This window comes from Neolamprologus brichardi, chromosome 18 (genome assembly GCF_056152115.1).
Source record: "Neolamprologus brichardi isolate AB-2024 chromosome 18, ASM5615211v1, whole genome shotgun sequence".
Lineage (NCBI taxonomy): Eukaryota > Metazoa > Chordata > Actinopteri > Cichliformes > Cichlidae > Neolamprologus > Neolamprologus brichardi.
In genome coordinates, this window is record NC_142121.1 from 10401628 (window position 1) to 10416554 (window position 14927).

The window sequence follows — 14927 nt, forward strand, 5'->3', positions numbered from 1 at the left end:
CCTGAAAACAATCAAAAGTATGGAAGTGCATCTATTATTAACACCAATAAGCATTGAAAGGTGTGCAACTTCACTAACCTGCTGCAACGTCAACAGTCAATAAAACCTGGAATTCACTCCCTGCAAGAGGCTTTCTCTAAAATTAGGGTTTAACAATATCTTTGGGTTTGTCTGCCTGAGAGCTGTAGCTGAACCTCTGGTACAGTGACCTCTATAGCTGCAGGCCAAACAAACTCAAAGACCCAGAATTCATTGGAGGAACACCAAGTCCCAAATGGGCAGGATGCTAGCAGGATAGACCTACATAAACACTCCCTCTCAAGGAAGGAACCTTGCTCCCATGTCCTACATTTGTATCTGCTCTTTCCTCCAGGGTCCATTTGAGTAGCCGCCAAAATGACAAGTCTCCTGTGACCACTTCAATTTTCACCAGTGGGGACTGGAGATAAATCAGATAAAAAGGGAACATGTGTGAGATTCCCCTTCGTTTTTTGTTTGTACCCAAGAGAGCAATAACCATTCAGAAAATAACGGCATCCAGAAATAACAATCCCCAGGTGGATTTAAGTTAGCAAGTGCTCCATTGTACTGTGAAAAACGGATAGGCAAGTGCTCTTTTGTTCTTTAACGAGGTGCACGGCAGTACTATGAGGGGAGGTCAGAGGCCCAGCTCCAACTGCAGCTCCTCCAGGCTCTTCACTTGTCTCTTCTCTAAACTACAAAGTGCGGCCCGACTCCTGACTCTGAAACTTTAAAAATATGCTCGTATCAACTTTAATTTCAGGGTACAAAGTGTAGCCGTGACTGATGAATGACAGGATGTCATTAGAGAGTCGGTGTAATAAATCTTTAAAAGTGGGTCAGCAAAGTATTAGCATGGAAGGAACACTGGTCCTGAGCATTTTTCTTTAAGGGTCTTTTTAAAGATCCACAAAAAAATTGTGCTTTGATCTTAAATAAAGTGAAGATTGGGATTCGCAGGCTCTTATGAGCCGACTGCTTGAAGAACAGATACAACTTCTTATAATTTTATCTGAGATGGATGGTGGTAATGTTTTGGCTAAAAACAGGCTAGTTTTTAACACAGTAGCCGTGCGATGTCACCTATTTCTGCTTTTGGCCGTTGCCCTCTTTTTTTTTTTTTTTGTGAAACCAGGCATCGTGACTGAAAACAGCTTCTTGCTCATTTATTTTACACTAAAAGGCAATTTTCTTGTATTCATTCAATTAAATTTATATATTTATATAGGCTGTTATTATATATCACAACAACAGTCACCTCAAGGCACGTTATATTGCACGGTAAAGACCCTGCAATAATACAGCTGCATAATAATACAGTTGGCGACAGTGGGAAGGAAAACCTCTGGCAGAACCAGGAGCAAGGGAGGAAGAATATTAAATAAGACTTAAAACTAATGAGAGAGGCTATAAACTCATTAGGTCATAATTAGGTCTTATTATGAGGCCATAAATCAAGTGAGAAGTCGAAACCGTCTCATAGGCTTCTTTTTGTTCCTTACTGACCATTAAAATGAACACTGGGTTTAGCTAAACGTTGTAACTAATAACCCCAAATATATATGCCGTTTAATGAAACAGACCCTTTAAAAATGGTTTGAAAAGTCTTGCACTTTGCACTGGAAACAGCTGCAGAGACGTTTCACCACAAGGTCCATTTAGTATTTATTCTGCGGGTGATTGATCTTAATCATCACCGCTCTTCATCGCTAGGTTTTCATGGAACTGTGCCAAGAGTTTACTTTAGACAAATCATAAATCACTACCAGAAAACTGCTCGCCATCGTTAAAGAACGTGATCAGAATCTTCTCAGCAGCTACTAAACGCACCTTGCGGTGAGTATCTGAAAGATCGTCTTTCAAAATAAAATTGCTCCGATTTTTCTCATGTTACTGTTACGTGTCGATTAAAAAGACGACGGTTCAACTGTGTGATGTATGAAGCGAATGAAGCGTAGTTGTCAGATCTGTGAGTGTTGCCATGCTGCTGTTGTCCCACCTTGTAACTGTCAGAGAAACTGTTGTTGTTGTTGAACGCGTCCAGCTGCCGTGTCTCGTCTGCAAGCTACTGTTCAGCACCAAGACGAATGCTTCAGAACAAGCTGTTTCAATGTGCTCACACCCATTTTTATGTTATTGCACAGCCTGCACATGCACGTGTTAACATCTTATATTACTTTTTTTTTGCTTCTGCGTGTGTGAAAATCAGTCTTTGTTGGTAACGCGGTGCATTCATTTGGTTTCCTTTGTGCGTATGAAACAGACAGGTGTGTGGGACCCCAGGCTCATTTAGCTAATGGGCTGTTTGTCCTTGGAGGCAACAGGGGTGACCTGCAGATGAGATGGATGCTCTGGCATAGAAGAGGGCCTGTGAAACTAGGGCACAATACGCGTGTGGGTGGGAGCATGTGTTTGTGTGTGTGGGGGTGTGCTGGCCTCAATATGGGTCCTCTACCTCCTAACAAGTTAAAAACAGCACTTGTACTCACTCAGGTAATCCCCCTGCCATGTCGCTGCCTGGCTCCTCACCACATTTAAAATCCATTACAGTCAGAGCAGCATATTGTGACTCACTGCTAAATGGAGCCACTGCTCTGAGCACTGCTCTTCTTTGTCTTCAATGCACGATTATCTCTCTCTGTTTTTGTCCTTTGAGCGCAGATCTTTTCAGATCTGTGCACCCTAAAGTATCAGAGGGACTAGATTAGGCAAAGGTTTTGGATATTATATGTAATGTAAGATTTTTTTTTTCTCGCTGTTATGTGCACTTTTTAATAAAATATGTGAGGATAAAAAAGGAAAAGTGACGGAGATGACGAGGTCTCTTTGGAAAGCACTGTTCCTGTTGCATTTGAACTACTCCCTGTTATAAACGTTGACCAGTAGCCAGTATTAAGTGTTCTGTGTTAAAACCTTTCAACCCAAGGTTCATTTTGAGAAAGAGGATGGGGTTTGAATGAGAGAAAATTTGAGAACAAGCTGCTGTGGTCAAAAAAATATTTTTGATGCACTCTGAGCAGCTGACACACAAAGTTCAGGTCGTTTGCACCACATGTTCTTCCTCAGATGCCTCGGGATGTTGCAGCCTCATCCTGGGGGAAGATTTCATGGTGCACAACCTCATGACTGATTGAAAAAGCGACACTCATGACCTTATGTGCCACCTTCAGACTGCAGGTTCTCTCTCAAGCCATCTCTCAGCACCGGTGGTGATCCTGAAAGTTGCTTCAGTTTGACGCTGAAGTTGTTGTTTGCCGTCCTTTTTGGAATCACGTGTTTAAGGGGATTTTCATTATATGTTTTAGTTGCAGGAAGGTTGGAAATGGTGCAGAATTATTGACTATTTAAAATCAGCTGTGCTACTCCTATCCATGAGCTTTTTTCAGGCTTTTTTCTACAAGAGTGAAGGCTAACAAGATTAACTAACAAGCTAACAAGCTGTTTGGTTCCATTTGTAGTCCAAAGCCTTAACCATACCTTCAAAAACTTCAATTCTATCATGTTAATCTCAGTTTCTCTTTTATATTTAAGCAGTATTTGCATTTGAATTAAGAGAAGAATATGAAGTCTGTAAAAACAGGGGAGCATTAGCTGTTTGTCTGAACACCATGAATGGCATGCTTTTCTTTTCTTGCAAAAAAGTCCTTGTGGGTGTTCTCCGAATGACTGATTTTATCTGGATAAAAGGCAGCAGTGATGCAGTGTTGCTATATCATCATAAAAACCATTCGTATGCAATCTGCAATGTGGGAATTTCACACAGGAAACTGAAGTTCCCTTTTTTTAACTGACATCAGCGTTATTTTCTTGCACCCATGACCACTGGAGCTACTCAACATTATTAAATGTGACTTTTTTTTTAAGCCAAGCAAATGAAATGAAAATAAAACATTGGGTTTTAGTATTTTCCCTTTATATGAGAGCTTTTTTGCTAGATTTGACATATGTCTCCACTTACCTTTGCCTAATTCTGTGTATCAGTCTGTGGCTTCGTCCCTCATCTCAGCCCTCTTTCCCCCCTGTCATTAGTACAAGAAAATCCCTAAACACTGCCACAAAAAGCACCAACCCTCATTCAGATGACATGTTCTGTTTGGCTTTAAAGATGGCACTAATGAGTGCTGGGCTGTAAAGCTCGGTTGCATCCGTCTTTTGTAACCATAACCATAACTCCACCCTCTGCAGACCGCACAGTGCATTTTATTTAGAAATGATAGCCAAGTGAGGCCTCTTCAGTGTCCTGGAACTATATTTGTCCCAACTCTCCTGTTTCACTACAGCTTTTTCAAACCAGAAACACATGTTTGTCTTTGTGGTTTGGTAGACAAGAGGGGGGGCGATATCTTTCCCCTCTCTCTTTCTGATGTGACCTCAAGCCGCAGCTGATTGAAGGGTCATTGATTGAAAAAAGATGAAAGTAAGAAGAAGATGGATGGACAGAGGATGGATAAATGGGAAATGAGAGCACCATGTTGTTAAAGGAAAGAATGCACTCATGTCAGTAACGTAGCACAGTAACACAAATGCTTTTCACCAAAACATTGTTAAATATGGAAATATACACATACTGAAGGGTGCACGGGTTTTTTGTCTATTTGATTGTTTGTTTAAGATGGGGTTTTCTCATTTTCAATACATAATAGTCCAAGTTACAACATCCAGAACTGAAAAATACAAAAAAAAAAACCGGAAGTACCAAAAACTGTAGTTCCTCAAGTGGCCACTTGAGGCTGCTTCCATGTCTGTGCAAGTAGACAACCATATATATATATATGGGGGGGTTTTTTGGTCTCCCTAGCCTATTTCTGCCTCCACAATAAAAGCACTGTGGGTGAAAAATTAGAGGCATGCCCATTTTAACTGACAGCGCCATCTACAGGGCCTCGCACCCACTGAAATGATCTGACGCATAATTTGATTCGCTGTGTAATGCAGCCCATCCAAAAGGTTTGTGCTCTACTGTTTAATTAGTCCTTTACTAATGCACCCATACAGTTTAACAATGGCGCTTGCTAATCAAGCTCGCTAACCTCAGCTGATAACTTCACCCTCTCATGTAAAAAAAACAAAAAAAACCCCAAATTGATGATGTCATAGGGACTTTGTCCATCTTTTATATACAGTCTATGGTTAAGTCATATTTATTCAAACGGGTACAGATTTGGAATTTGTTTGGTTGTAAATTTGATTTTTTAACATGAGGAAATCTTAAACTCAAAGAGCACAACAATGCACGGAGGCAGAGGAGGAGAGGTGAAAAGTGGCTTGTAAACAAAAAGGCTGGTGGTAATGGGGAAATACAGGACTATAAATACTCTGAGAACTCACTGACTAATAAAACAGAAGTGAAATAAGTCAGGTTGTGGAAAACCATCTTAAAGGCAGGAAATACAACAAAGGCATGCAGTAACAGAACTAAACACACTAACACAGGTGAACATAGGGAAGCGGTGAGAAGAAAAGATGGGGCGGCAGGGAAAAGTAAAAGAAAAGCAACACCAGAAAAATAATCACAGGCACTGCAAACCATGGCAATTAAAAATAACCCACATTGATTGATGAACAAACAAGTTGCATTATTCATTTTTATCTTCATTAAATCAGATTAATTTCTGTCCTTGATCGACATACCGCAGCACAGATTTCTCAACCTAGATTTGAGAAACCCATCTGCACATTTCGCACAGACACACACATAACTCATGCGCACACACACACAGTCCAAAGTGTGCCAGCTGAGCAGGAGTGAAGCCTCCCTCATCCCTCGCCGCCTATCTTTCCTCATCATTTATCATGTCGGCCTTTTAATGACACCACCTGTGTCAACAGCGAGGGGACCACTTCAGTGTGTGCGTGCCTCTCCTTGTGTTTCTATCAGTGTGTGGATTCGCGTTTGTAGCCATGCTCAGATAACATGCAGGTCACATCTGGACTGGCAACACGAGAAGCCCCCCGCGCCGCAACACACTCACGCTAACACACACACACACTTTGTTCCTGCCTCCGAGCAACGCTTGACCCGCGTCCACGCCTCGTGTCCTCCTGTCTCGCTCGGAGATCAGTCACTGTCTCGTAACCTCGCTCGTGTCACTTTGCAACAAGCAAGGTGTGAACCGCCCCGCCGCGTTGACCGATGCAAGCCGACGCAGAGATTTTACATGAGCAGTGTAAACATTGCGGATGTGACTGTGGAGAAAACAGCTTGTGTACAAAAGATGGCACTGACATAACAGCTGCCAAGCTGGCCCGCTGGTCTGTTTGGATGAGCCTTGTGTTACGTGTTATTACTTTGAACTGGGTCGTCTGTGTTAATTCAATTCAATTCAATTTTATTTATATAGCGCCAAATCACAACAAAAGTTGCCTCAAGGCGCTTCATAGATACAGAGAAAAACTCAACAATCATATGACCCCCTATAAGCAAGCACTTTGGCGACAGTGGGAAGGAAAAACTCCCTTTTAACAGGAAGAAACCTCCAGCAGAACCAGGCTCAGGGAGGGGCGGGGCCATCTGCTGCGACCGGTTGGGGTGAGAGAAGGAAGACAGGATAAAAGACATGCTGTGGAAGAGAGACAGAGGTTAATAACAGATACGATTCAATGCAGAGAGGTCTATTAATACATAGTGAGTGAGAAAGGTGACTGAAGAAGAAATACTCAGTGCATCATGGGAATCCCCCGGCAGCCTACGTCTATTGCAGCATAACTAAGGGAGGATTCAGGGTCACCTGGTCCAGCCCTAACTATATGCTTTAGCAAAAAGGAAAGTTTTAAGCCTAATCTTAAAAGTAGAGATAGTGTCTGTCTCCCGAATCCAAACTGGAAGCTGGTTCCACAGAAGAGGGGCCTGAAAACTGAAGGCTCTGCCTCCCATTCTACTTTTAAATACTCTAGGAACAACAAGTAGGCCTGCAGAGCAAGAGCGAAGTGCTCTACTAGGGTAATATGGTACTAAAAAAAGATTTGTCTAGATAATGTGAAGATCTAAAAGGGCATGTGATGTTTTCATGCAACGGTTGTGGGTCAGACTCTGAGGCTTCATTGTCCAGTAGACAAGAATCAGACTTTCTAAAAACATCTCCAGGAATTTAATTTGTAGTCAAAGCTTTCCTCAAATCAAATGTTTCTATTTTCCCTTTAGCTTGTAGCATTTTTCATCCTTCTAGACTATTTTGGTCGGGGTTAGCCAGTTTTGAAGATGATGGCTTCTCTTGAATATAAACTAAATGGCACGCCAGTCCAGATGAAAGCTATGTAAATTTAATTTTGGGCTGAACTGTCCTTTTTAAGTTACTGGCATGCATAACTGCCGGTGTAAAAGCACAAAGCAGTTTCCAGTGTTGTTTAATTTAATATACAATTCAGCTGCAGTCACCAAGATTTATTAGACCCATATAATTTTAATTATATACTTAGACCTGTATGATATCCAAAATAATACATGCATTGTTCTCACTTTAACTAAGAATAAATATAAGGACTTTAACTATTAATTAAAGCTTATTACCAGGAACTTATTGTAAACCTCTTTGTCTAAATGTCAATACTCAATATATTTATGTACTGTACGTGATTTGTGCTTGAAAATATCCACAAATGCTGTTTGCAAAACTTAAAATTAATGCATGCACTAAAAGCTTTACACATAAAACAGAAGGTAAGCAAATTTGTTTAAGAAATAGAATCATAGGCTCATTATGACTTCCTCAAAAAACCCATGAAGTAAATTTAACATCTGCGTCCTGACCGTGCAAGTTTCATTATGTTATTAGTTGTGATTGCAAGATTAGTGTTGTGTTGTCTGTTAGTGTGTCTCTTGTGTTGCTGTTTGTTTGCCATGATCAGTCTCACATGGTCTGGGATCTTAAATAAATTCCAGTCAAACAACCGCACCCCAGTCACAACTCAGACTCAGTGGGCTCCGACAAGGGAGGGGACCAATCACGACGGAGCGCAGCAAATTGGATGGAAATTGCATGAATTTTGTCAACAAACCAAGGGGTTTGTTTTTTTTTCTCTCATTAAGAAACAGCGTGTGTGTGAGTGGCTTTTTCTGTATAAAACAGGTATTTCAGATTCTCCTCATTTTTGAAAATCATTTCCGGTCTTAGAACTTATTACTTCCTTTTTAAGATGTTAAAGCTGCAAAAGTGTTTGGAACAGCCAAAGTTTCAGACACAGGGAAAGGTCAAAAGCAAATATATTCAGTTGATTTCCAACATGTCTATCCTTTTTTTGCCAGAGTAACAACTGAAAAGGTCAGAAATCCAAACTGCTGAGGATTTTGTAAACCGTGCCAACACAAACAGACCAAAAAACCACCTCAAAAGGCCCTCTGTTGAAGCTGATTTTGAAGCAGATGAAAAACATTCTGACATTTTGCTTCTCGTTCTGTAAATGTTTAATTTTTTCTTTCTACGTTGCAAAAACATGAATTTTATTGTAAGAAATAAACTACAAAACCAACGTAAGGGCGGACACATCACGACCCCTTACTGCCCCTTAACTCCACAGAGTTTACGCCGTCGTTCAGCTGAGAGTTGGTCACCTCTTGACATTTTAAAGCCTCATCTATATCTTCTCACCTCGCAGGTCCTGAATGTTCCAGAAACTTCACGGCTCCCAGTGGAGTCATCAAGACACCGGGCTTCCCTGAGAAGTATCCCAACAACCTAGAATGTACCTTTATGATCTTTGCCCCCAAGATGACAGAGATCGTGGTGGAGTTTGATAGCTTCGACATGGAGCCTGACACCACGCCGCCACCGGGCGCCCTCTGCCGATACGACTGGCTGGAGATCTGGGACGGCTTCCCTGCAGGTGAGCGGAGGGCTGGGGTGCAACGGGCAAATGTTAGTTGAAATCTTAAAGGTTAAAACATGACTGAAAAGGAATTTAAAACTGAACTAGTGCAGAGATGAAGAGAAGAGAGAGGATGATGCTTACAGCTTCAAAATAGTAATCATAAAAGAGCATTTTCTTAACTAGTCAGAAATTGTAAATGCATATATATATATATATATATATATATATATAAAATGATTACCTGATAAATAATTTCTAAAGAGCATAAAGGATTTTTAATGTTTTATGAATTTCCAAACACTCTTTTTATGCATTCATACACTTAACTTAAATGCCAGGAAAATGGTCTTGTTTATGAATTAAAACATGCAAAATAATCTGAAAAAGATTTTTTTTAAATTTACTGATTAATGTGAAAAGATGAAAGTAAAAAAAAAAAAAGCAGGGCTGTTTCTCCGCAGATGTGAAGCAAAGTTACAAAAAAAGGGGCGCAGATGTAGAAGGAGGAGAGGGAATTGGGAGGAAAAGGGACGGAGAAGTGAAGGAAGAATATAGAGAGTTGTGAAGCAGAGGAGAGGAGGATGAAAAAGGTTTGAGACAGCTTCCCCCTGTGGATGCTGACAGAAAACAGACAGAAAACAGGCAGAGACATGCGGGTGTGAAGGGGAGGAGGACCGTGGAAAACAAGTATGGATGCCTTCCCTGCTGGTGAGATGAGTCGGGATTGAGTGACAGAGGTGAAAAATAGGTGGATAATTGCAAAAGCGAGATGCGGGATGAGCAGGGGGAGCAAGAACAGCAGACAGGGATACATCCAGGATATGCAGAGTGCACGTGTGTGTGTGTTTTTCTTGATTGGCTCATTTAAAAACATATTTTTTATTAAAACCTCATTGGCCTTAACATTTAATTTCCAGTTTGTGTAGAAACACTAATTCTCACTTAGCAAAATCCGAGAATTGTCTGCAGTAGATTTTCTCATCACTTCAAAACAAAACAAGTTTCACTCACCCACGAAAAATCTTCAAAGTCACCGAGAAGTCGCTGAGTGTTAAGCCTGAGCTTAAATATGTTTGAAATGAAACCCCTCATACTCGTTGTTTTGCTGTTGCAGTTTGGTGAATCACTCTCTGTGACCTCATGCTCCCCAGCAACAAAACACATGTTGCAATGCTTCAGTACACTACAAATTATCTTCATATGAAGTACGTGTCCGAGCTTGTTCTCCTGCTTTGCACATCCCAAGTCCGGTCAGGATGATGATTATGCATTAAAGGAATAGTTTGATGAATAAAATTATTAAATAAGATCAATCTGGAGTGGTAGATAGATCTTTTTCAATCAGGGCTGCTATCTATGAGTGTCATTAAACCTCAAAGGGAGGTGTATCCAGGTGTCATAGACATGCAGAAATATGAGGAACATGCAGAAGGTGACGCTTATTTGCATCTTTTGCACTGAAAGTGAATGATGCAGAGACTCCCACACATTGTTCCTTTCACATTTGTAAAATCAGCTCAGGCACAACCTGCTCTACCCTTTATTCGCGCTGCTCCCCTCGCTTTGGACAGCATTTCTCAGCTTCTATTGTTGTCTAATTAGCCGTGCAGCGTGCATATAATCGTGAGAGCTACATACCTCGGACAGGCCTGTGCCGGCTGCCAGGATGCCCACAATACTTGCTGCTGTGCCCAAAGCTTTGCCTGATTATTGCCAAGGAGGAGACTGGCATGAGGACGTGAGGGACACAAAGACTGGCACAGGTATACAGGCAGTGACATGCACTTTTAAGCGGTGCCAGTATACATAACATGCCAGGGCTTTTCCTGTCAAATGATCTGTGCGTACATTCGTGTGTTCAGGTGTGTCTGTTTGCATGAATGCATGCGGGTGTGTGTGTGTGTGAGACTATCTGTGGGTGATGTTAAAGCCGAGCCGACAACAAAGCGTCTCTGCAGCAGGGTTGAGACCGGCGTGTAGCTCTACATCCCAACAAACATTCATGCGCACATCAAAGGTTCTCATTAGCCACGTTTTTTTCGTCTTTGAGGGCTGTAAATCAATTCTTCAAAAAGAAGCTCTTTCTTCTGACTGGGCTTAATTAGAAAAACATTCAATGGTCTTTTGTTTGTTTTTTTGTTTTCCTATTTTATTCTTCAGAAAAGATTCTTTACAAGAGATTTTTCACATATTATCTCACCAGAACAATGCAACCATTACCAAGTAAATATCTCGATCAAAGCTTTTCATCTTTTGGATGAAAAATTCCTACTTTCTTAGTTTTGCCAAAGCTTTAAGCACATTTCATGGCTTTCATTAGTTCCTGAGGTTTGTCCCGATTGTTTTAGAAAGGCTACAAGATGTGCCTCTTTGAAAACCTATAAAAAACTATGATGCAGTTTATCCATTTTATGATTCTAATGCACTGCCTGCAGTTAGTGCTTACAGGGGAATTTGATTTATACGAGCCACATGTGATGTGTGGTGCAGGGAATAGAAACTTTAATACGTGGGCGCAGAGATCAGTCTACCAGCCTTATGATTAGTAGACCACCAGCTGTACCTCCTGAGCCAGCTGTCAGAGCTTTACATGTGCAGATTTATGTTAGATTGTTTAATTTCTTGTATTAGTTGACAAATTCTTGAGAAGATTGGTGGCTGAATACCAAAACACACAATTTGAGATTCAAATTATTCATTATTTTATAAACTTATTATTTTGGGGTTACTTCAGTTTGTCGGAGAGCCCAGATCACATAAAAAACTTAGAGAAACTTTGAACTAAATATTATAAAGTTGTAAAAAGCTCTATTTATTTTGGTGGCTTGGATTCTCAAACTTTACAAACTGATAGCTTAATGTCAAGAGTGCTGAAATGTAATTTTCTTCCTCGCCGTTTGCTTCAGATATAACCATTTCCTTAGATGTATATGGAGCCATATCGCCTGCAGGAGTTTCTGATTGCATCAACTGACAGCCTTGCAGCAAAACCATTTTCACAACACCTCCGATAAGGCTGAAGTAGTTTTAAAATGTAATCCGTCACAGATTGTCGACTACCCGCTTCAAACTGTAACTGATAAACATAAACCATCAGAGTAGCGCAGCTCAGCATTCCTGCTGTGACCGCCTCGTGTTTCTGTTTAGCTGGTTTGCCTTTAAAAGCTGAAGGAAGTTGTTAGAGAAGTATAATTTTTGTAACATATAAAACTGAATCTTGCTCCGTGGGTCTCTGGGAGATCGCTGGCGCAGTATCTCCTCAAAGCAGCAGGCGAGACTCACATTGTTTCTCACAGATAAGAAGAGGATGAAACGGGGGACCACCTGTGGATGTGGAACTCAAAGTCTTCAGACACGAGACAGTCTGTGACTGTGTGCTGCGCATAAAAACACATGATGTTACAGCGGGCGTTCCTGTGATGCTGTCATGTTTTATCTTTAACTGTGAGCGTCTCCTTTACTGAAAGAGGAATCCCCGAGTATGCTGGTTCTGCCTGTTGCCCAAGTAAAAACAATAGTTTTCAATGGTTTTCAGGAGCTTTAACCTTCTCAGGTCTGAATTGTTGTCACTTAAGACCCCAAACCCACCTTAACTGTAACTACTCAATCAGAATATATCATGTTTGTTATTATTAAATTCTTCTTCTATGTCTTTGTAGTCAGGGAATAAAGAAAATGGTCATTCTAACTGGAAACCCCCCCAAAAAAGAAGAAAGTATTCACATTTTTTCCCTAAAAATAACAATGTATAATATATTTATTTTCTGCTGACCAACTATGATGACACAAACCTAACAGGGTTAAACAAAATTACACCACTTATTGAATTATTCTATTCTAAGCAAAAAATAAAGAACTGCCAGGTAATATTCAGAGTATGTTTTTTTTGAAAGAAGGAAGTTATAATTTAACTTCAAAACAGGGAAGGTACGTACTACAAGAAAAGGCTTTTGTGTTTCTGTTCATGGAGTGAAACTATGGAACAGTCTGAATATGGAATTCAAGCAATGTCCAAACATAAAACTGTTCAAAAAGAGTTATAAAAATATGATCTTCTCGAACTATAAAGAAAAGGAAAATATTGAAATTAATTGAATGTCTCTATTTAAAAAAACAAAAACAAAAAAAAACCTCATGTGATATTATAATATATAGTATATCAGAAATCTGTTCACTATTTTTATTACAAACTATATCAGTAAGGAAGCTGACTAAATATTAACTGATAATTTATGGCAAAGGGGTGGGATTAAATAAGTGTTTACTTCTTCCCTTTCAACATGTAAATTAATCAGAACGTTTTTTGTATGTATTTTGTATAGTATTTTTTTTCTCTCTTATTTTCTTTTCTAAATGTACCTGTATATTGTTCATATGTTGAAATAAATTACCAATCAATCAATTAGCATTATTATTATTATTATTTAAAACTCACACTGTTGACTGTATCTGCATTAATTTTCATTATTTGCCTGACTGAGCGTGGTGATTAGCTACAGCACTTTTAAAGTGACAGTTTACTTTAAATATACTTATTTTTCATTGTTTATCCATCTAGATTCTGGTGTTACCTGATATTGCTTTTATAATTTAATTCTTTATACTGAAGTACACCCACCAACCAGGTAAATAGAAGGACTGGAGACTCAGTCCAGTGACATTGTAAAAGCATATAAACATGAATGGTGCTAAACATAATTCCTTCAGTAGTTCCCTAATAGTTTGTTTCTCAAACAAGCTCAAACATTTGTTTTGTACAGAGCACACAGAGTTTGCATTTCTGTTATTACTTGTATACATAAATCAAGTAAATTTTTTATGCAAGCAAGTAATTGATTCAGCAAAGTTTCTAATTATAAATAAATGTAAATTGGATGGTTGTTTGCTGTATATGTTTCCTCATAATTAGTGTTGGTAATTACACTGTACTTTGTAGGAAATTTGTACAAAGAAGCTTAAACAAATTGTTTACATTTCATGTTGTAAAATGGATGTTTAGTTTTGTGGCATGAATGTTTTAAAGTCAGCTTTTATTTATTTATTTGCTTTTTAAAAGAAACAGGTAACTCTTCCTCAATCTGTTCTTGGACCCTTCAAAATATATTTTTTAATATATCTGCCATATTTTGCTCCTCCCACAAAACTACAGCTAAAAGAAAGTTTTTGCATGGATTGTTATAATTTGATGTCATGCGATAGGAGTTTAAAACTTAATCAAGGTGTGATATCAGAATAAAATACCTTGCACTCACTTGATACAAAGGTTATTCATTGCTGCGCCTGATATGATCCTGTATACACACTTTACTTGGAGTGTTAGGGTAGGGAGTGTCAAAACAATACGTGGTGGGAATGAGTGTTTCTGCTGCATGCCATCTCACCTTTATTTCTGCCCCTAAGGTGTCACATCACTCCTGAGAGGTGGGAGATTGTTGCTGACAGGAGATCAGCTCCAAACTTTGTTTGTTCAGAACAGACTCGAGTTTTTCTAAATCTAAATCAGAACTTTTCAATCTTGGGTTCCATGCAAGATTTAACAAGTAGATTTAATTGATGTCACGTAATATTTCCCATGATAACAAGGGAAGTACAGGACAGAAAAAACACTCTCTGGTCGGGTGATGAGTGATGAAGCTGACATCTCCTTTTCTTTCTCCCTCCCCGTTGCCCATACTCTTCCCATCCCCCTTCTCCTCCCAGTGGGCCCTCACATTGGCAGATACTGTGGCCAGACGTCCCCGGGCCGAGTGATCTCCTACACGGGCATCCTGTCCATGACCATCACCACTGACAACGCCATCGCCAGAGAGGGATTCTCTGCCAACTACACCATCCGCGAGAGGACCCTCCCCTCAGGACACGAAGACGAGGGTGAGCAGCTGGATTAGTGAAAGGAGTGCGTGATGCGGAGGGCAAAGCTGTCATCTGGTTCACTTCTTTGATATTTCTGGTCTCATCGAGAATGAAAACAGAGTAAATATGAGCCAGTCTGTAGTTTCAACTCAACCTAGTTGTCCTTGAGCACGAGGTAGTAGCTCCTCCAGCTCTGCAGAAGCCGGACTCTATCCGCTGTCTGACCTCTGACCTCTGTGTTGGAGGCA

General features: G+C 40.1%; 1 protein-coding gene across 1 annotated transcript in view; it reads left to right on the forward strand.

Moving 5' to 3' along the window:
• LOC102779545 (neuropilin-1a-like) overlaps nucleotides 1-14927 on the forward strand; it is a 104927-nt gene that overhangs the window by 35139 nt on the left and 54861 nt on the right. The window contains exons 4-5 of the mRNA XM_087831757.1: nucleotides 8614-8841; nucleotides 14527-14697. Of these exons, the coding sequence (XP_087687883.1) occupies nucleotides 8614-8841; nucleotides 14527-14697 (399 nt within the window). The remainder of the gene's footprint in view (nucleotides 1-8613; nucleotides 8842-14526; nucleotides 14698-14927) is intronic.